At 39.0% G+C, this 21824-nt stretch overlaps 1 protein-coding gene across 4 annotated transcripts in view; it reads right to left on the reverse strand.

Annotated features, from left to right (window-relative positions):
* Positions 1 to 21824, reverse strand: part of Map3k7cl (MAP3K7 C-terminal like) — an 89528-nt gene that overhangs the window by 22408 nt on the left and 45296 nt on the right. For 3 of the 4 annotated variants that reach the window (XM_048345935.1, XM_048345937.1, XM_048345936.1), the window contains 2 exons: positions 15448 to 15556; positions 1058 to 1119 (listed from right to left, as the gene is read on the reverse strand). In XM_048345935.1, the coding sequence (XP_048201892.1) occupies positions 1058 to 1119; positions 15448 to 15517 (132 nt within the window). In that variant the 5' untranslated portion in view covers positions 15518 to 15556. Of the gene's footprint in view, positions 1 to 1057; positions 1120 to 15447; positions 15557 to 18001; positions 18150 to 21824 lie in introns of those variants that run through there. The other variant, XM_048345934.1, reaches the window with a different exon arrangement.

A 21824-nucleotide genomic window follows, 5' to 3' on the forward strand; every position in this document is an offset into this window, starting at 1 on the left:
CTGCCTCGAGAATGCGGGAAGGGGGAAATATAATGACTTCCTGTTGGAAGTTTGTGACAAAGCTCACAACTACCCCAGAAATGGGAGCACCTCCAAGATTCCAGGTCACACTTGGGTTGCTGTGGGTTGGTTTTAAGAGGTCACTCCATCAGTGAGACACCAGCTCTTCCAACTTTTCCCTCATTGCTTCCAGGTTATCACATTTCATTTTATTTTACTGGCAGCACTGGGCTTTGAACTCAGAGACTCACGTTTCCTAGACAGGCACTCTACCACTTGAGTCATGCCCTAAGTCCTTTTTTGTTTTGGTTATTTTTCAGGGCCAGATGATCTGGCCCTAATTGTAGAAGAAACCAGAAAAGAGCATACTCAAAACCAGAAAAGGCTACTGGGTATAAGACACAGTGTGAACATGCCTAACCTGAAAACCCAAACTCCAAAATGTTCCAAAAATCCAAAACTGAGTGTTGATGTGATATCACAATGAAAGATTCTCCACCTAGCCCTAGGATGGGTTCCAGTCAAAACACAGGTGCAATAAAATTTTTTACCTTCAGGTTATGTGATTAGGAGTATGTAAAACATACTCAACAGTTTTCCCAACAGTCAACCCAACCGTTTTCAGAAAGTTGAATGCACAGTAATTATCTGTCATTAGAATCTGTTAGAAGACAAAGGGCAGGCAAGCAGTGGAGGATGGAGGATGATTCCCAAGTCTTAGGAAAAAACACAAGAGCTTCTCTCTGTGGAATTAAATCATTATCCTAACCAAAGCCAAAATCACAAAAGGCTTGGAGACATCCAAAGCCAAGAAGAGCAGGGAGCAGTCTGTTTCCCAGACTCTAGAACTCATTCAAAGCGGGAACTATGTTACACCACAAGGCTGGAAGTCCTGGCGACACAGCCAGCTAACCAGAGGAAGCCAGGAGGACTTCAGCCTGACTTAGAAGTTGGAAATAGACAAAGTGCCCCCTCTTGGTGCCCATCTCAGTCTCCCCTGTTCAGCAACTCCCTGTGGTACTATAGAGAAATCAAAAGACTTTCGAGACCTCCTTACCTGCAGCTGCTGGTCTAATTCTGGAAAGACCAAAGGAATGGAGTCTTCAGGAGGTGGATCATCTAAAACAAGAAAATAATATAATAAATTAAAATATAATAACAAAAGGGTTTTGTTTGTCTCTTAAGAGCCTCTTTGCAGGGACCAGATTTGTACTCAGATGGTTAAGCTACCAGTGTATAGTAACTCATCCCTTCAGGTGGGGAAAGAAGGAATGTAGAAAAAGTTTAACTTATTTTCTATATACAAAAAGATGTGGCGTGCTTACATGGCCTGACCAAACTTATGGCAAAATATATACATATATAATTTATATCTACTAGATCTCTGACTAAGGGCTACTAAATATTTTCACATTGGCCAAAACCAAAAATTATGACATGCAGTAAAGTAGCAAGGTGTTAAGAAGGTAGTCATAATAAGCTCAATGGGGTAGAAGAACACACTAGTGGGGGGGGGGGGACAATATTAGTTCCTCTCTGAATGACTGCAAGTGTTGAGGCTTTGATGGTCTTACCTCCTGCTCTTACCAAAAACAACCACTAACGGGGAGTGTACCTCATTCCGAGTTCCATTGGGTAACAGGCAACAACCCAAACAGGATATTTCTTCCTGGTTTGCCAGGCAGCAGTCCCAACCTGAGGCAGAACCCACGCCTCTGTCGAAAGAGAGCCTGATACCCAAAAGCTGAATAGCAACCTTGTCCTCAGGGCCTGAATGTGGTTCTCAACAAGCACTTAGCTCTTGCTAAATCAAAAGATGAATTCTTGGAAGCAGAGGCATAACTCAAGTGGTAGAGCACTGGCCATGAGTGGAAAAAGCCAAACAAGAATGTGAGGCTTGAATTCAAGCCCCAGTACCAACACACACACACACACACACACACACACACACACACACACACACACACACGATGCATTCTCAGAAGCATCTGAGGAAACTTGACCAAAATTTGGGTGAGGATATCCAAGCCATCCCCATATCTCTTCAATGTAGGTGTTTGACATATAGATTGTTGACTAAGCCAAAGAGCAGTCCTTTTGAGGGTATCTCTCCAGGATGACTGGCTCAGAGGGACCTTTGTCTATTCATTTCCAACTTCTTCCTTAGTATGTAACTAGGAGAATACAACAAAACACACACTCTGAGAATAATTTAAAAGCAAAAGCCATTTTAAATTATAATAAAGCAAGGAGAGCTAATTGCTTTTATATTATCATGAACATAATTAAATTCACTGATAAAATGGTCCCATGGTATACACAGTCATCTTTCCTATCTGAGGGTGCTTGGTTCCAGGACCTCCTCCATGGATACCAAAATCTGAAGATACTCCAGTTCCTTATGTAAAATGGAGTATTTACATATAATGTAATCACAGTGCCCCCACCCCAGCTTTAAATCACCCCCAGGGGGCTTCCAATACCTACACAATGAAATTGCTAATGTAAGCTGTTGCACTGTATAGTTTATGGGGAAAATGAAAAGGAAATCTGCACAAGTTCAATATGGACAGTTTTTTTTAATGTTTTTCATATGGTTGAATCTGAAGATGCAGAACTCACAAATACGGAGGGCCAACTGTATCCTCTCCTATCCCACTGACAGCATAGTCGAAAATAAAATGTGGTACCCAAGGCATGCTGGGTTTCTAAGGATTTACATCTCTTTGAAGATAATCACCAGAGTGATTTAAACAAGGATGGTATTAACCTCTGCCAAACACCTCAAGGGGATTGTCACTTAATAACATTCACTATATTTTAGTCCAGAGTGTATAATAATACTCTCATCTAAAAGTGGCTTAAAATAATGGCAATAGGTCACCAAATTTGAATCCATTCTGGACCTGCACCTGTGCTTCCCAATGGATGCCTATAGGCTTGCTGACATTGCTTAATTGAACTTCACAGAAGGTTCATTTCAGGTCCTTTGAATGCTCTTTTCTGAGATAAAAGCAAAGAAAAAAATCCAGCCAGTGACTGTGACTTTTTAAAAACTATGCCATCACTTGCAAAGAACTGAACAAAAGGCAGAAATATCCACTGTCAGTATCAGGCCCATTACACAGTATGCCTTCATTGTAAGACTTATTACTGTATTTTGTTTTTTTTGTTTTTTGGGTTTTTTTTTTTTACCAGTCCTGGGCCTTGGACTCAGGGCCTGTGCACTGTGCCACTTCTGGACATTTTTTATATATGTGGTGCCGGGGAATCGAACCCAGGGCTTCATGTATACGAGGCAAGCACTCTTGCCACTAGGCCATATTCCCAGCCCCTATTACTGTATTTTGTAAAACTGGTGCATTTAGTTTACTTCAGTACAATTTCAAAAACCTAGACACCATGATTATTTTAGGCTCTTAGGGCCAAGGCCAGAAGAATTTGGCACAGGTAAACAGGAACATATTATAGTTTGGCAGCCCAACCCTAGTAATCATAGACGGGTAAGCACTTGTTGGAAGGAAAAACCACTTCCGTCAAGTGCCACACAGACAGGGCATTCTACAAGATACGAAGGGATGGAACTCAGTGCTTCCTGACACTTAATCCACCTGACCCTCTGTGGAGTCATTTGCCCACTGGTTTCCTATAGTAATGTAAATAGCAAACCCCTAGTATGACCCAGAATTAACAGGTTTAGATAGAAATCTCAGTCATTACTTATAGTCACAACATGTTGAGGAATATATATGGGATCATAATGATACTTTTCCAGATAAATGAAGGCTTAATTAGATTGGACTACTAGAAATAAAAGTTGACTGTAAGAGTTGAAATAAAAGTTGAATTGCTTGACATAAAAATAAACACATAATGAATCTTTTCTAGACAAGCAAAATGAAAATAAGACTGTTAACAAATGGATTAAACTGGATTAACCAAAACAGGAAATAGTGGTGGAAACCAGAAAACTAAAGACAGATGTAAGGAGACGAACCGAGTCTGAAAGCCAGTCCTGCAATGCCCTGCTTGCTGCCATCTGGTTTAGCTGGCAAACCTGCCTGCCAGAAATTTCAAGGCTTGCAAAGCTGCTCACAAATCTGCCTCATACTGACGTGTGGGGTGTTTGCTTTTAAATAGAGCTGCCTTCTTTGACTGATTTTAAAAATAGGCAAATATTCTAAAAGCAGAATGATGAATCACAGGATTGGGCTACAAGGAAAGAAGGAAAATGACTCAGGCAGACAAGTCGCACAGCTGTTCCAACAACATTTGGCCAAAATGTAAAACAGTTTGATGGTGGACTCTCTGAGACCAGTTTGGTTTGTGTTGACAATTGCAGAAGCATAAAGTAGACTGTATAGTGTCTAGGCCAAAGGCCCCTGGGCATATTTAGCTTTCTTATCTTACAAGAAAAAAGAGAACAGGGCTGAAAATATGGCCTAGTGGCAAGAGTGCTCGCCTCGTATACATGAAGCCCTGGGTTCGATTCCCCAGCACCACATATACAGAAAACGGCCAGAAGTGGTGCTGTGGCTCAAGTGGCAGAGTGCTAGCCTTGAGCAAAAAGCCAAGGACAGTGCTCAGGCCCTGAGTCCACACCCCAGGACTGGCAACAAAAACAAAACAAAACAAAACAAAAAAGAGAACAGTTTCTAAATACATATATAAGGAGAAAAATTCCAGTGCAAGTATATTTTTAGCAAAATTTATCGACTGCGTATTTTTATGTGTATGTGTGCTGGTGCGGGGTTTGACCTCAGGGCTTAAGCAATTGTCTCAGGTTTTTCACTCAAGGCTATCACTCTACCACTCGAGCTACAGCCCCTGTCTGGCTTTTTGTTTGTAAGTGGGAGATAAGAATCTCACAGATTTTCCAGCCTTAGCTGCCTTTGAACTATAGTACAATTCTCAGAACTTGGCCTCTGATTAGCTAGGATTACAGGCATGAGTACCTAGCTCCTGTTACATACTTTGCCATATACAAAAGAGAAACTCAGGGCTGTATGCTAAATTGGAAAAAAAATTATCATAATATAATGTATTAAGGCACTAATTTGTAAGACCTTCTCCCTTCCAAACTGGCACTATGGAATTAATGGGCTAAACAAGATACAAATCAAAGAAATTTCTTAAGGGATAACACATAAAGGAAACATTAAAGAGGACTTTTTTTTTTTTTTGGAGTAAGCAGATGTTCACTGCCTGTTTGGCAAACACAATATGAGTAAGCCAATGGTCCTTAAGATAGAACTCTGTTGTTGGTATCCCAACCATTATGACATACCATAGTACATTCTCTCATGGGCTCATCTTAGCATCTACTGAGCAGCTGTTGGATCACTTTTGTGACTATTCTGTGTTCAGATTCCCTTAAACTGTGTTTTCTGGTTCTCCACGAAGTAGATAAATGTGACACATTGGTCTGTAATCCAGAGCCTCTCTCTTATGTGCCAATGAGGTTTACAATATGTTATTTGAAAAGCTCAAATTATTAGCTGACGATATAAGGGGCTGAGTGGATATTTACTCCCCTCGAAGAACAAGACCCCAAGAAAAGGAGCCTCCCAACACTTCAAGGGTGTCCACGTGAAACTAAAGTATGTGACCATTCCCAGGACTCCTTCCCTTGTGCCACCCTAAGCTTCTTTACCTCCTGGCCCTTGGGCTCTACCATGGGTTTTTTGAACCTAGGTAAGTTTTCCCAAAATATTAGGAAGTATGTCTTAGAGCACCCAACTTTTTAATTTAGTTTATGAAGATGATTCAAAAACATTATGCGGGGGGCTGGGGATATGGCCTAGTGGCAAGAGTGCCTGCCTCATATACATGAGGCCCTGGGTTCGATTCCCCAGCACCACATATACAGAAAATAGCCAGAAGTGGCGCTGTGGCTCAGTGGCTGAGTGCTGGCCTTGAGCAAAAAGAAGCCAGGGACAGTGCTCAGGCCCAGAGTCCAAGCCCCAGGACTGGCCAAAAAAAAAAAAAAAACATTATGCGGGCTGGGAATATGGCCTAGTGGTAGAGTGCTTGCCTCACATACATGAAGCCCTGGCTCAATTCCTTAGCACCACATATATAGAAAAAGCCAGAAGTGGCGCTGTGGCTCAAGTGGCAGAGTACTAGCCTTGAGCAAAAAGAAGCCAAGGACAGTGCGCAGGCCCTGAGTTTAAGCTCCAGGACTGGCAAAATAATAATAATAATAATAAAATAAAAACATTATGCACCTTTAGCATGTCTTTATAACAGAGAGGACATTTTCACACCAAAACCATAGAAAAGTTAGAACAAAGGACTGTTGGTTAGATATGGTTGTGCCTACTTGTAATCCCAATGGTAAGGAGGCTGAAACAGGAAGATAGAGAGCTTGAGGCCAATCTGGGCTATAATAGTATGACTATGAGGCCAGCCTCAGTCTAAAAAAAAGGACTAAGTCTAACAAAAGGTAAAGTTTATTACATTAGATAAATTTACATTTATAGACTAAAGCAAACACATTCCTAAACAACTTTATTGACATATCTTTACTTTCTTTTTTCTAATATTGAGGCATACACTCAGAACCTAATGCTTTTGCTTAGCTTTTCCCCTCAAGGGTGGTATTCTACCACTTACTTCTGTTTTGGTTTGGTTTGGTTTGTGCTTGCTGGTTGATCAGTAAGAGTCTCTCGGGTTCTCTGACTGGGCTGACTTGAAACCTAGATCCTTAGATCTTAGCCTCTTGAGTACCTAGAAACACAGGCATGAGCTAGTAGCACCTGGTTCTTATTTTTTTTCTTTTTATAGAAGAAAAGTGAAAACTTTATCAAAGCTAGACTGGTTTACAGCCCAGCTCTTGAGAACCACTAAACACTATCTTGATAGGACTAGGGAATTATCTCCTGCTCACATTAGGCTCGCCATCACTGGGAAATTCTTATGAGAACAGCTTTAGTTCTTCCCACAGAGGAGCAGACCTCAGAAGGAGAGGTCACACTCTAACTTCCCAAGGCAATTCACACCCAGGCAGGAAGCAAGTTACTGGATCCTCTGAGTACACCTCTATCTCCTGCAACTGGAGCTGGCTGCGTGCACATGTGACCTACACCACCGTGCAGTCCTCTGCCAAGCTGAGCTCCAGGCTTGCTTTTAATGCTTCTGTCATGCCTTGAATAGTCTTAACGTTTGAATAAGGAGCTCTGCGTGATCATCTTTTGCCGTGTCCCAGAATGTATGCAGCAGGTCTTGCTACTGTATGTATCCTCTGGGTGCTACTAGGCTGGAAGCTGTCCAGAGGACCGCCAAGGACAAACTGACTCCAGAGGGAAGGAAGTTTGGTCAGTGATTTCATTGAAGCCCCTATAAAACCTTTCTTGGGAATCATTTTCCTATGCCTAATCATTTAAGGTACACCCCACAGAAAGAAAGCCCAGCAGGCCAGACCTGTAAGTGAATTTTAGTTTGACCATTTTTTAAAAACTGGTGAATGTGAACAACCACCATAATTTTTTGAGACTCAATTTTATCCTTTGCAAAATGGGTAGAGAGTTCAATTAGCCTTGGATATTTATTAATGATAAAGGCATACATATGTCAATCACGGAGCCTGAAGTGTAGTACCAGTAATAACAATAAATGTTTAATATAATTGAGCTTACTTTCCATTCACTATGAACCCACCCAAAGGTCTATGTACATACAAAATGTGTATGTATGTATATTGGTCGGGGTATTATTCTTCATTATCTTAATAATAAAAAAAAGAACGCATAGGCCAGCATCACTGACTACTTACCTCTACTACTAACAGTTAAGTTAGACTTCTGGATTTCTCTGATACAGTCATAACTTCAGGTTTTATGGATTTACTTTCTTCATCAAAATCTAAATTTGAATTTTTCCTTTATATCTTCATCAAGGCATTTTATGAAATGGTATTTTTTTAGAACATAAATATAGCAAATTTAACATAAAAGGTGTATATGTGGTTTCATTTCAGAGCTACATGAGCTATACTTTTATTTTGAGATATTCAGTAAGTGATAGAAAGCTGCCAGCATACATTCCTAATACATAAAAATAATTTTAATAAATTATTTCCAGAAACTTACATCCTGTTAGAGAATCACATGATTTTGAGTCATATTAAAACCTTTTTCAAACTTTGCTACCTGTTATTAAATATTAAAGATGTAGATTCATATAAAATACACTGGACTTTTTGGAGCCACAACCTTAAAGTGAAGGTACAAGGATGGATATGGAAGTGAATACAGATGGAGATGATGATAAAGATTTGTGATGATGTTTAACACATCATTAATCCTTTGTAGTTGACTAAATATTACGTAGCCTTGAACAGCACCTAAAATTACCAGGCAAACAATATCATACATCAGTACACTGATTAATGTTTTTCTACAAAGAGACAATTGGTTTAAGGGGAGATTTTTATGTGTCTTAGAAGCATTCACCTATTTATTATCATTGTAGTTAACATTTTGTGAATCCCACCTGTTTATCTTATGGTCATAATATTTTTACTTACTTGGTTTATTAACATATATATACATATATATAGTCCTCTAAAACATCTGCTTCAATCATACAGTTAAACCCTTTATTTTCATATATTCCACATCCATTCAACCAATCACTGATCTAAAATATTGAAGAAGGGGCTGGGAATATGCTCTAGTGGTAGAGTGCTTGCCTCGTACACATGAAGTCCTGGGTTTGATTCTTCAGCATCACATGTGTAGGAAAAGCCAGAAGTGGCATGGTGGCTCAAGTGGTAGAGTGCTACCCTTGAGCAAAGAGAAGACAGGGACAGTGCACGAGGCCTGAGTTCAAGCCCTAGGATTGGCAAAATATATATGAAAAAAATTGTGCCTGTACTAAACATGTAAAAGGCTATTTTCTTCATCATCCCTTAATATATAGCATGGTAATACTTAGATTGCATTAACATAATAACTCTGGAGCTGGCTCTAAAATTCTCCCATTATTTATTTATTACTGCTGGATACGAGGAAGGTTACTTAATCTCTCTTAGCCAATATTTGCCTATTTGTAAAAGTGGGTGTGATGCCATCCTCCTGTGGTGTTATTGTAGGTATTAAATTGAAGGGGTGGTAAAAGTACTTACCTGTCCAATAAGCATTTACTTCCTCTGTGGTTGTAGACAATAGTGTCCATCCAGAAAATTCCTACTGCATCTCAAAGAACCTTCATTGATAATAATGAACTCCAAGTGGCTAAAGGTATTGTATGTATTCTTATAGTTATTTAGCACAGAAGGTAACTTGAGCGAGTTCAAAATTACTGCCATCAACTCTAGTGCTTTACACTTTACCAAACTGTCTAATAAAAATTCTGGTGGGAACTTTATCTTTTGACTTTCTAGTGAATTAATACATCAAATATTTAAGCAACCAGCATAGCAAAATAAACAGATTAAAAAGGTAAACTTCAATGTTCATTTAGAGTTCAGGTGTGGATAAGGTTTTCTTTCTAGTCTTTCCAAAGAATAAGAATCTGGAGAGTCAGAAGAGGAGGAGACAGACAATACCAAAAGCAGGAAAGTTGAAGGAAGGGGAGAATGACAAGAGATAGTACACTGTATCATCATTTTGTCAAGAGCCAGTTTTACAGGTGAACACAATGACATGCACAGCATAACTAGCTTGTTAAATGAGACTCAAGGGTGGCTATTTCATATATTCCACAGAATTTTCACCATCACACAAAACACCATATTATTTGCAGAGCAAATAAAAAAGAAATCTATGGAATAGGTCCTAACTTAAAAAAAAAACAACTAAATATCATATGATTAACTTGCACCTAGATAAAAAAGTTTTGAATAGCTTGAAATAATTTTTTAATAGCAAAATGTTAAAAATCCAACAGCCTAGGCTGACACATGACTCTAAATTAAAACTGAAAGCTTGAAAGAAAGGAAAAGGCCAAAGAAGATATGGGGAAGGGAAAGTGGTTGAAAAGGAGGAAGGGAAGGAGAGAAGGAGGGAGGGAGCGAGGGAGGGGAAAGGTAGGGAAAGGAAGGGAAAGAGGGAGGGAGGGAGGGAGGAAGGGAGTGAAGGAAAGGACCAAACCCTAAATTTACATGAGAATGCTAAATTTTCATTTAGCTGAAGTTTTTTTTTTTTAATTCAAGCAATTAATAATGAAAGCTTGCTGGGTCCCAGTGGCTCATGCCTATAATCCTGGCTACTCTGAGGATTGCAGTTCAAAGTCAGCCCAGGCAGAAAAGTACATGAGACTCTTGTCTCCAATAACCACTCAGAAAAAGCTGGACATGGTTCTGTGGCTCAAGTGGTAGAGTACTAGCCTTCAGCACAAAGAGGCTCAGGGACAGTGCCAAGTCCCTGAGTTCAAGCCCCAGGACTGGCAAAATACTGATACTAATACTAATAATGAAATCTTAATGTGCACTAGAGAAGAAGGGCCAATGATTCCCATATTTGTTTTGTGTTCTGCCTATTTGTTATTGGGAAGCTAACTCAAAGAAGGACCACGTTTAGGATGCTAATTCTTTGGAATTCCAGTCTGGAAGTAATACTGATCATATTGAGCTAAAGCATAGCTGCCTCTAGGCAATATAAGTAGCTAAATATATGAAGTATATAAAGCTTCTTATGATAAGATAGGAAAGAAATTTGTATCTTAAATAATTATGCATATTTTTCTCCAAATCTGCTTCCTTTATTTGAGCCCAATGGAATCCATAGTCTATCTGAAGTCTTGCTCTTTGTTTTTCAGTGCACAATGACTAACACATTTTTTAGCAAAGCCAGACTATTTCTTTCAAATATCCCTTCTGTATTTGTATTCTGGAAGTCAGGTATGGTAGCATATCCCTATAATTTTTTTAAAAATGGAGGCTAGACGATGATTAGTATAAAGTATCACTACTCAGTATTCTCTATTCAGTCATTCCAGTCTTTGGGGAAGTTACAGAAACTCTGCTCCAGCTTCTATTTTCTCAATGCTAGCATTACAGATATGTACTATCATGTCTGGCTCATTCCATTCTCAAATCTAGGCTCCTTATCACTTTGTTTCTGCACCATTATAAAAAGTCTCCCCCACCAAGTATGGTGGCACAGACCCATAATCACCGAGTATGGTGGCACAGACCCGTCATCGCAGCACTCAGGAGGCAAATGGAGGAGAATGGAAAGGTTGAGGCCATCCTGGGCTACTTAATGAGACCCTAACTTAAAGATTTTCAAAGCTCTATTACTTCTGATTAAGTGTAAATTCTTTTGATTGACTTTTAGATTGGGTGAGTAAAACAGGAAGAAAAATAATGAAAAGATGTGTATCCCTTTCTTTTGTAACTAGTATTCCAAAATAACACCTTTCTGTAACCTTATTACATTTAAACCTATTTGATTATCACCTCTTCCAAGAAGCTGTTGCCAATTGCTCCTCTTGTGACACAGATATAAACTTTTAGCCAACTCTTTTATAAAGCTTGTGGGAGTGATCATGTTGTACCTTCTTTTGCACAGCCTATCGCCTTTAGAAAAGTGATGGACACATAGGAACTAAATAATAATAATGAAGGCAGACACTGGTGGCTCACTTCTGTAACCCTACCTACTCAGGAGGCTGAGATCTGAAGGTCATGGCTCAAAGCCTTCCCTAGCAGGAAAGTTCACAAGACTCGTATCTCCAATTAGCCACCAGAAAACTGGAAGTGGTGCTGTGGTTGAAAGTGGTAGAGCTCTCTAGTTGAAAAAAAACAAAAAACAAAAAACAAAAAACTAAGGGACAGAGCCCATGCTTTGAGTTCAAACCACAACTGACAAAAACAGCCAAGCAAACAAACAATAATGGTCAATTAATGATTAGAAAAGGAGTAAGACATCTAAAGTCTATAACTGCATACCTAACACCTAAATAATTAGTTATACTATAAAATCCACCTTTGCACCAAAGTGTGAAATGTAAGTAGGCACACAACTGGCTCAGCAGCTTACTTTGCCTTAATGCTCCCTAATCAGTTATCATTACAAGGAGAAGCTAAATACTGTTTGTGTCCAAGCACTTTGTTAAATGTTTCCCCTTTAAGGTGGTGTTTCATTCTTATGAGAACTCGACAAATTAGTATTGTTTACATTTTGTGTTGAACTGAATTCCAGTAAGGTTAAATAACTTGTTCAAGATCATACCTAATGATGGAGATGAGTGTAAAAATCATGTTTCTGTGACTCAAAGCCCTGTATCCTAAATTATTTCAAGAATATATACCCTCACCTCCAAATAGTCCTAAAATTTCTGGAGACAATAAGTACTCTATTAGGTTCCTAAGAAACGAAAGGGGTAACATTGTCCAAAAGGAAATGTACACTTTACCTGACTTATGTAACTATAACCCCTTTGTACATCACCTTTATAACAATAAAAAATTTTAAAGTCAGGCAATGCAGGTTCCTGCCTATAATCCTAGCTACTCAGGAGTCTGAGATTGCAGTTCAAAGCCAGATTTTATCTCCAATTAACTACCAGAAAACTGGAAGTGGAGCTGTGGCTTCATGTGATAGAATGTTATCCTTGAGGAAAAAAAGCTCAGGGAGAGTGCCAAGGCCCTGAGTTCAAACCCCACAACTGGCTAAGTAAATAAATAAATATTCACAAGCAGATATGTCTTCTTTTCTCTTGGATATATATATATATATATATATATATATATATATATATATATATATATCAACACTAAGTCCAACAACATGGAATTACTTCCCAGAGTCCATCTTAAGTTTTGCCATTTTCTGTGGAAGTCTAGGATGTTTTGCTTTATTTTTCCCCTGAATATGTGACCTGCAGGCCACATGCACTGGAATTCAAAAGGCATGCATGGCTCGTGGGATGGCAAATGTTACTCTGTGTGACACTCCACATGCTCCTTATTCAAGAATTCAATGGGAGTGTCCCCACATATCTGCAAAGCATCTTTTTGTGAAGTAGAAATGTCATATGAACAATAATGTTCAGAATCCAAGGCCATGACTTGCTCTTGAAACATTGCATTTCTGATATGCATAAACAAACAAGGAGTAACAGGCCTCCCATGTCATACATAAAGAATGGAACCTTGGAACACATGTTCTGGATGGGTGTTCTCTGTGGTTATTTTAATCAAGCAGGATTGATAAACAGAAATCTAGCTTTTGCTTTAGGTTCTCTAGATAAGGGGGTCAGTTCTAGAAAACTGGAGACACTGATTACAAGATTTAAAAAATTAATGTTGATAGATTTTTTTATGTGTGTATAGCTTCATAAGAATTATTCGAGGGTCCTGAGGATAAGAATTGTTAAAATCAAATTATAGCCTATTTTTGAAGGTATCTATTAAGAAAGATGAATTTCAAAGTAAGCATTCTGAAGACATTTGAAAGAAAAAGGAAAAACTGAAGCAAGTCAGTCTAAATTCACTGATAAGACATACAAGAGTTTTGATGTCAGGAACCAAGAAAGTTCAAGGATGGCAGCTAATTCCAAGTTATCAAACTTATATTATTCATGAAGCCCAAACATAAAAGTACACTACTCTATGGCTCTTAAGTACTTTATCTGGCCCCAAATTATGCCATAATATTGCTTGCTTTATATAATAAATTTTTATTCATAAGCTAGTTGATTATATGATCAGGGGAAAGAAAGCCTATACTTTATTCCTTAGTTTACATGTGACTTGAGAGCTAGTCACTTGTTTACTGAATATTCCTTAAATTCTTAGATTCATGAAAAGCATTAAAAACTGGAAAGGGTTTTCTTCCTTGGGAGTATCTGAGAGAGTTGGATTTCAAACCTAAAGACTGGGATTTAGAGCAAATTCCCACTACTTACTAACAATATGGTCTCTCAGCTTCCGCCTTTATATAAATACGGGATTCTCAATACATGGTGGATTCAATAGTCAGAAGTAATAGTGGTGAATTCCTAATGTAAAAGATGAGAGGAAATAATGGTATCTGTCATTTCTATGTTGGGGTGAATTGATTTGCCTATTGGGAGGATTTCTCCTCACTACTGTTTTACAGAGTGACCCCTAAGTGGGGTGGAAAAATAGATCATATAGTTGATCAAAAATAGATCATAAATAGTACCGGTGGCTCAGACTTGTAATGCTAGCTACTCAGGAGGCTAAGAGCTCTGACTCAAGTTGTAGAGTGCTACTTGTGAGCAAAAAAGCTCAGGGACAGTGCCCTGAGTTCAAATTCAGGACTGGAACAAAAATTAAAAATCATAGTTTGGGAAAAATGGATCATAAAAAATTAAGATTCTACCTATTCCTATGCTGGAATATATTCTCCATGGTCCAGGAAACCACAGGGTAGCTATGTCACCAACTAATTACTTCACATAAACTCGAAGCTTGCATTGGCTGTACCACATCAGAATTCATAGAGCCCAGCTTTTCAATTCACGTGATTATTTAGAAAAGAAAAAAAAAAGTCCTGCCCATTTTTAATAAACATCTGTGTATGTGCCAATTCCAGCCTTTAACTCAGGGCCTGGGAACTCTTCCTGAGCTTTTTTGCTCACTACTAGCACTCTACAAATTGCGTCACAGCTTTCAGCTTCCTGAGTAGCCACAGACACCCAGCTTAATCATTTATTTTTAAAGCATCACTCCTAAGTGGACACTGTAGGTGGAAAGAGAGAAAAAAGAGAGAGAGAAGGAGACAGAACTAGACAAAGAGAATGAAAATTAGTCCTCAGAAGACCTGAGGTTAAATAGTAATGTTTGAATATGAGATTTTAACAGATGACCTTAAACTAAGCAATGGCCAGTGGAAGAGAGCCAGGGCTTCCTCTCCTAGCCAGCGTGACCTCCCACCACATGAGGTCCCTTGTTCAAAGGTGGTGCAATCCAATATGTGTGTTAAGAGGTCATTGAGGGGAGCCATGACCAAGGGCTCTAAGTATGGCAGCCTCACCTCAGATCTTACTATTTTCAGAGGCCCCGCCTCACCTGCCCCATTCATCACTCTGGCTGAAGTCTGTTTATTTAGCCGGAAGAGAGGGAGTACTGGTGAGAAGTCGGCATCATGAACTGAGGCTTTAACAAATGTGGCTGGAACTGGGACAGTGATATTTTTATATCACCTAACCATCTGCCAGCTCTTCATAAACATTTCCTCGTGTAGTTTTAACAATGACACACTTTGCTATCCTTAGAAATTGCTATAGCTCTATGAATCTTATCCTAAAAGAAACCTAAACTGAGAAAAGAAAAAGGAAGAAGTAAACTAACCAAATCAAGGTGGGGGAAGGCATTGTCAGAGGCATTTCTGGAAGCCACAATCTAACAACACACAAGGAACTATCATACACTTTACCATCAGGCCTATGCAATTTTAAATCTTTATGAGACTAGAGAGTACAGTGAAGAGGAACAGAAAGGAGGTGGCCTAGTCCCCCATCAGACTGTACCTGAGGAGTCATTGAGGCTGAAGGCGATGCGTACTGGCTTATCTGCAGGTACCCTGGCTGTGCTAATCATGTGGGCACCTGAGGCCCGGTTTTCTCCTGGGTCTTCCAGCTACAAGGAGAAGAGAAGGCATTGTCACTTAACCTAATATAATGGCTCCAAATACTCAGAGGCTCTTAGAAATTAGAAAGGAAAGCTAGAAATCTTCCTTTTTCTACCTCAAGACTATCCACCTGCCCATTTTCTTTCTGGATTACATAAAATACTTTAGCAATGTACATCTAGAATGTGACAAGTCTCTACCTATATCTCTGTTACAGTGTCTCTTCACACCAATTCATTCATGGCTTTCAAGGTCATATAGAGTGTTTTATTTTTATTTGAGGAGAGGGGGGATAAAGAAAAGATAGTCCAAATAGCTTATCAGGTGGCTTCTAATAAGATACTTTTTCATGGGCTGGGGGTATAGCCTAGTGGCAAGAGTGCCTGCCTCGTATACACGAGGCCCTAGGTTCGATTCCCCAGCACCACATATACAGAAAACGGCCAGAAGCGGCGCTGTGGCTCAAGTGGCAGAGTGCTAGCCTTGAGCGGGAAGAAGCCAAGGACAGTGCTCAGGCCCTGAGTCCAAGGCCCAGGACTGGCCAAAAAAAAAAAAAAAAAAAAAAAAAAAAAAAAAAAAAAAAAAAGATACTTTTTCATACTCAAAGCCTAAATCAAATCTGAAGTTTGGGTCCAGAAGTGGTAAAGAGTGAATATAATGGAATTAATTTTAAAGGCTATCCAAAACCATGTAAAATAACACAGGGTTGTATTATGAATATTATATACTTCAAAGACCAGACTGGCTACCTATAAATCTATCAAAGATTTCTAACCTAAAGTTTCACCTCTAATTAGCATATGATACAAGCAAAAGACAAAACTTAAAACAATTTTGGGTATTCTACTTCACCTATTAAATTTCCCTATTAAATTAATTAAGTTTGGTGGGGCTGGGGATATGGCCTAGTGGCAAGAGAGCTTGCCTCGTATACATGAGGCCCTGGGTTCGATTCCCCAGCACCACATATACAGAAAACGGCCAGAAGTGGCGCTGTGGCTCAAGTGGCAGAGTGCTAGCCTTGAGCAAAAAGAAGCCAGGGACAGTGCTCAGGCCCTGAGTCCAAGCCCCAGGACTGGCAAAAAAAAAAAAAAAAATTAATTAAGTTTGGAATGAATGGGAAAACAACTTACATACAAAATGGAAAGAGGAAAGTACATGAATATTTCTGTGTCATGAGAGGATTTAGCCCAAACATACTTCAATCAACATATTTGTTAACTTACTGTCCATTGGGACTAGAAGCAGATATTATTATGATATTTTTGTTATTTCATACATATATTTAACTTTTCTATTTTGATCCTACTTCCCCTAAACCATCTACACGCTGTTTCATGTTGACAGCAGACCAAAAAACCTGAGTGATATTTTTAAGAAAAATGTCTCTAAAAATGGCAAAATCTAATCTCTTCAGCCATCCTTAGCAAGATTCTGTGGATGGCTATAGTAGGACATTTTCTCATAGCAAGGTTTCTGACTCTTTCCCATGACTTTTCTGGCTCTAAAAATAGTTTCCAGGACACTGAATTTTGTTTTTAATCTTTCTTTATACAGCCAAAGTCATTGTGTACATACATACATATGTATTTAGACATCCATACATTTAGAATCACCTTATTCCATATGTAAAAGGAAAATGCATTCATATTAAACATTTAATGCAACTGTAAGAAGGAAAAACAGCAACTGTTTACAACCCAGTTAGGATCATATGAAATCCATTCATCCAACACTACTGATAGTAAGGAAGTATTAAGCACTTACTCTCCCATGCCCTGTACTCCTAAGTTACAAAGAAATGGTAACTGGAAACAGTTAAGGAAAAAGAACCATATAAACTTGCAAATACTTAGCACAGCATGTTTTTAGCTAACCCTGACATACTTTGGTGTGTTTCTTCTGCTTGGAATTGAGCATTTATTAGGCAGTTGTTCCTGGAGAAACAGCATAAACACTCTCAAATTTAACAAAACAAATAAAATGTCCAATTTCTGGCTGGAAGGAAAAGACATAGAGGTAGGCATTATATCCTCTACAATCTTACTACAACATCTACATATGAGAAGTTCACTTTTCTTTGGTGAAATCTCCCAACATATCTCTGCACCAAGAAAGAAAACACAAGGGGTAGAAATGTGCCTCCAGGATTTTGTAAATGTCTCTGTAATTTCCAGCCACTGGAGACAGAACTTGACAACCAAGAGCAAATTACCACCCCTCTTCTCAACACCACTGAAAACATCTGTCTCCCTCAGAAAGGACAGTGTTGAGGTTGGGTTAATTTTGAGTTCCACACAGCATGGACCACAAAATCCCCTGAACCAACTTGCCTTTTCATCAGACCGCCTCGGAAACGGGCCACTGATTCCTTCTCGCTCCTGGCTGGAAGCTGTAACAGAGCTTTGGTTAGGTTGCAGGAACTCTGAGCGTTTTCGCACCTGCTGCCTTACCTCACTTAGTTGAGTGTCTGCACTGGTGTAATCCAGGGCCAGCCACTGCCTTGGCTAGTTGTTGCCTTTGTGGAGTAAAGACTCAGTGAGAGACCAGGCTGCACCTGCTGCATAGCAGCCCCTGACACTGAGGGGCAGAGACAGCTGTCAGAGCTACACACTGCTACCTGCTCTGCCCCCAGACCTCCGTGTCCCGCGGGACCTGAGTTCCACTTCCCTCCACAACCCCCTCTCTCCTTTCCTTGCCTCTCCAACAGCCAGGATGTTGTCATGTTTCTAGAAAAAGCAAGAGCAAAAGAAAACCCTCCTCCTGTCAGGGGCATTGATAAACAGCAAGTTATGGAGAGTCCAAATGTTTTAATTCATTAGTCCTGGCAAACTTAAAATACAAACAGACTTGCTTCACAAGACAGGAATGTCTTCAGCGTGACCCAATCCGTGTCTGTGTCTATTCCAGCAAACTGGCAAAGATAGCATGACTCTAGTCAGCAAAAATGTCGGCCACTCCGATCAACTCAGGCAGACCCAGCCAACTTGGACTGAACACAAACCAACCCTCGGATGATAGCAGTGATGATCCCAGTTAAGGAGGAAAGGTTTGAGGTTGAGCCTTTGTCGGGTTGGAGGACTTGATCCCTTCTACAAATACAGTCTCAAAAGGAGTCAAAGGGCAAATAGGAATGGACTGTTCGGATTTTTCAACCCCTTTAGCAACTGTAAACTTGGATGTAATGAGTACTTAAAAATAGTTGGAACACAGTGTTAAGGTGAGTGAAAAATAAACAATATTAACAGAATGTAAAGGCAAGCCACAGACTAGGAGAAAATCACTACAAAACATATATCAGGTAAAGGACTTGAATCTAAAATATACAAAGAAACCTAAAACTCAACAATAGAAAACAACATTAAAAATGGGCAAAAGATCTGAACACACACTTCACCAAAGATTAGAGAAATACAAATCTATAAAAAATGATGATCGATTTCACATGCATAAGGAAATTGTACATTAAAACAACAATGGCAAATTATATATTAAAGTGACCAACATCCAAAATACAATGTTAAATGTTGGAAAGGATATAGAAAAACAGAATTCTTATTTATTGTGAATAGGAATGCAAACATTGTACAACTACTCTAGAATACAATTTGATAGTTGTTTTGTTTTGTTTTTTACAAAACTAACTATACACTTACCATTTGATCCAGCAATTACATTCCAAAGTACTTACCCAAGTAAAATGAAAATTTAGGTCCAATAAAAATCTGAAGACATTTATTGCAACTTTACTCATAATTGCTCAAACTTGGAAGTGATTAATATGCCCTTCATTTACTGAATAAGTATACAAACTGTAGTATGTTCAGATAAATCTTACTCAGGGATTAAGAAAAAAGGTATCAAGCTCCAAGACATGGAGGAATCACAGTACAATCTGTAAGGTCAGATGCTGTAATTGTGGCTATATATCATCACCCGTTTGTCAAAACACATAGAATGTACAACACAGAGTAAACCTTGACACAAACTATGTCATTTAGCTAATAATAATGTACCAACATTTGTTCATCTAGTACAAAAGGTTAATAGTAGGATAAAAGAGGAGTGAGAATGAGGAAATAAATGAGAACCCTGAATTTTTCATTCTTTTTTTACTGTAAATCTAATATTCGACATTGAATAAGTAAAATAACAGCAATTTCCTGACCAAATGAATGGAAATCTAATTCAGCAAGGAGGTTGTAAATATTTAATTACAAGGTTCATATCAAAAGTTAATCCTTCTAGGAATATCTCTAATTATTTTAACGCTGCTTTGTCATTAACATCATCTTACATAATGCATTATAATTTATCTGATACATTTCTTGCCAACTATCTCATTTCCATCTTCTAGAGAGTCCCATAGAACAGTCATCTCTGATAAATATTTGTGCTGAGACAAAATTTAAGTAATAGGCTCAAAGGAAATGGTCATTATGGAATAAAAGATTTAGATCGAATCCAGTTTCTTCAACTTTTGTTTCATACTATTTCTTCTATGTCAGGATACTCTATTAAAAGAGTCAACTGAAATTTTAAATTACGGGTAAGTTCCAGAATGTAGCTGGATGTAACCAAAGATGCAACTTTCTTCAGTAGCCCAGCATCCAGGATCATCTGTGATCCGCCATCTTTATGACACCTAAGTTAATTCCATGGATGTCAAAGTTGTATATATTACATGTACAGTATAAGGAAGTGCCTACCTGCTGTGTTTTTATTTTAAATTCAAAGGCCCATGTGTTGAAGGCTCAGTCCCAACCATGGCATTGCTGTGAGGTGGGAGAACCGTTATCAGATGAGGCCTAATGAGAGTAAGTAAAAACACTGGGAACATATCCTTGAAGGAGATAGTGGGATCTTGGCGGCTCCTCTTCTCTCTTTGCTTCCTGACAGACATGAGGAGAACCGTTTCCCATATCACTCATGATGCACTGCTTCACCAGTCCTAAAAACAATAGGGCCAATTGACCATGACCTGAGACCTCTGAAACTACGAGCCAAAATAAAACTTCCTGCCTACTTGACTTCTTTGGTGTTTTGTCACAGTAGTAGAAAACTAGCACGATACCATGTCTTCACACACTCCCACAGAAACCGCCTGGGGCTGCCTTCAGAAAATCTGATGGTGACACTGATGTTGTCAAGGCCGCTGTCAATATACAGAAGCATCTGGATTCCAGTGAAATGGAAAGACCCAAAATGAGCTAAAAAAAAATCTTCTTCTATAATTGTTTATCAAAGCTCTCAAGGAGCCATTTGGATCATGAATGAAAATCCAGAGACAAAGATAGTTGCACATTAAACGTAAGGGAAATATTATTACGTATGATTTTTTTTATCCCAAAGAAATGTCCAGAATCCTCAAAGTGACCCTAAGAACTTCTACTGAGGAAGGCTATATTATTCTTGTCTGAATAAACATGATATCAAGAGAAGAATAATGAGTATGACAAAGAAAAAGATTGGCCAGTCCTGGGCCGTGAACTCAGGGCCTGAGCACTGTCCCTGGCTTCTTTTTGCTCAAGGCTAGCACTCTGCCACTTGAGCCACAGCACCACTTCTGGCCATTTTCTGTATATGTGGTGCTGAGGAATAGAACCCAGGGCCTCATGTGTACGAGGCAAGCACTCTTGCCACCTAGGCCATATTCCCAGCCCCAAAGAAAAAGATTATAAAAGAGGTCATTTGATAATAAGAACAAAAAAGAAAAGACCTAGAGAATTGATGGTGTCACCTGGCACTGCTAGCTCACACTTGTAATCCTAGCAACTAAGGAGGCTGAAGTCTGAGGATCAAGGTTCACTGCAAGCCAGGGCAGGAAAGTTTGCAAGACTCTTCAATAAATCAGCAAAAACCTGGAAGCAGAACTGTGGCTCAAATGGTAGAGCACTAGCCTTGAGTGAAAACACTCAGGAATAGCACCTGGGCTCTGGCCCTAGGACTGGCACAAAAGAAAAAAAAAAAAAGCTGATATTGTGTGTCACAACCAACTCTTTTGTTCCCTCAAGAGCAATGGTACATTCCTTGATTCTTTTCCAAATACTTTCAAGACAGCAACAAATACAATACCCAAGTGAAATCTTTTCCCGCAACCAAAACCCCAGAAACTACCTAGTATTTAAAGAATGCAATAGAATTATACTAATTCAATCCAGAAGAGACGTGTATGCATCAAAACATTAACAGATTTATAGTACGTTTCTGGATGTTACCTGTATGCTTAGTTTTTATCTTATTCTTTCCAGTAGTAAGAAGTTCTACTGAACGTGT

Source organism: Perognathus longimembris, chromosome 5, assembly GCF_023159225.1.
Source record: "Perognathus longimembris pacificus isolate PPM17 chromosome 5, ASM2315922v1, whole genome shotgun sequence".
NCBI lineage: Eukaryota > Metazoa > Chordata > Mammalia > Rodentia > Heteromyidae > Perognathus > Perognathus longimembris.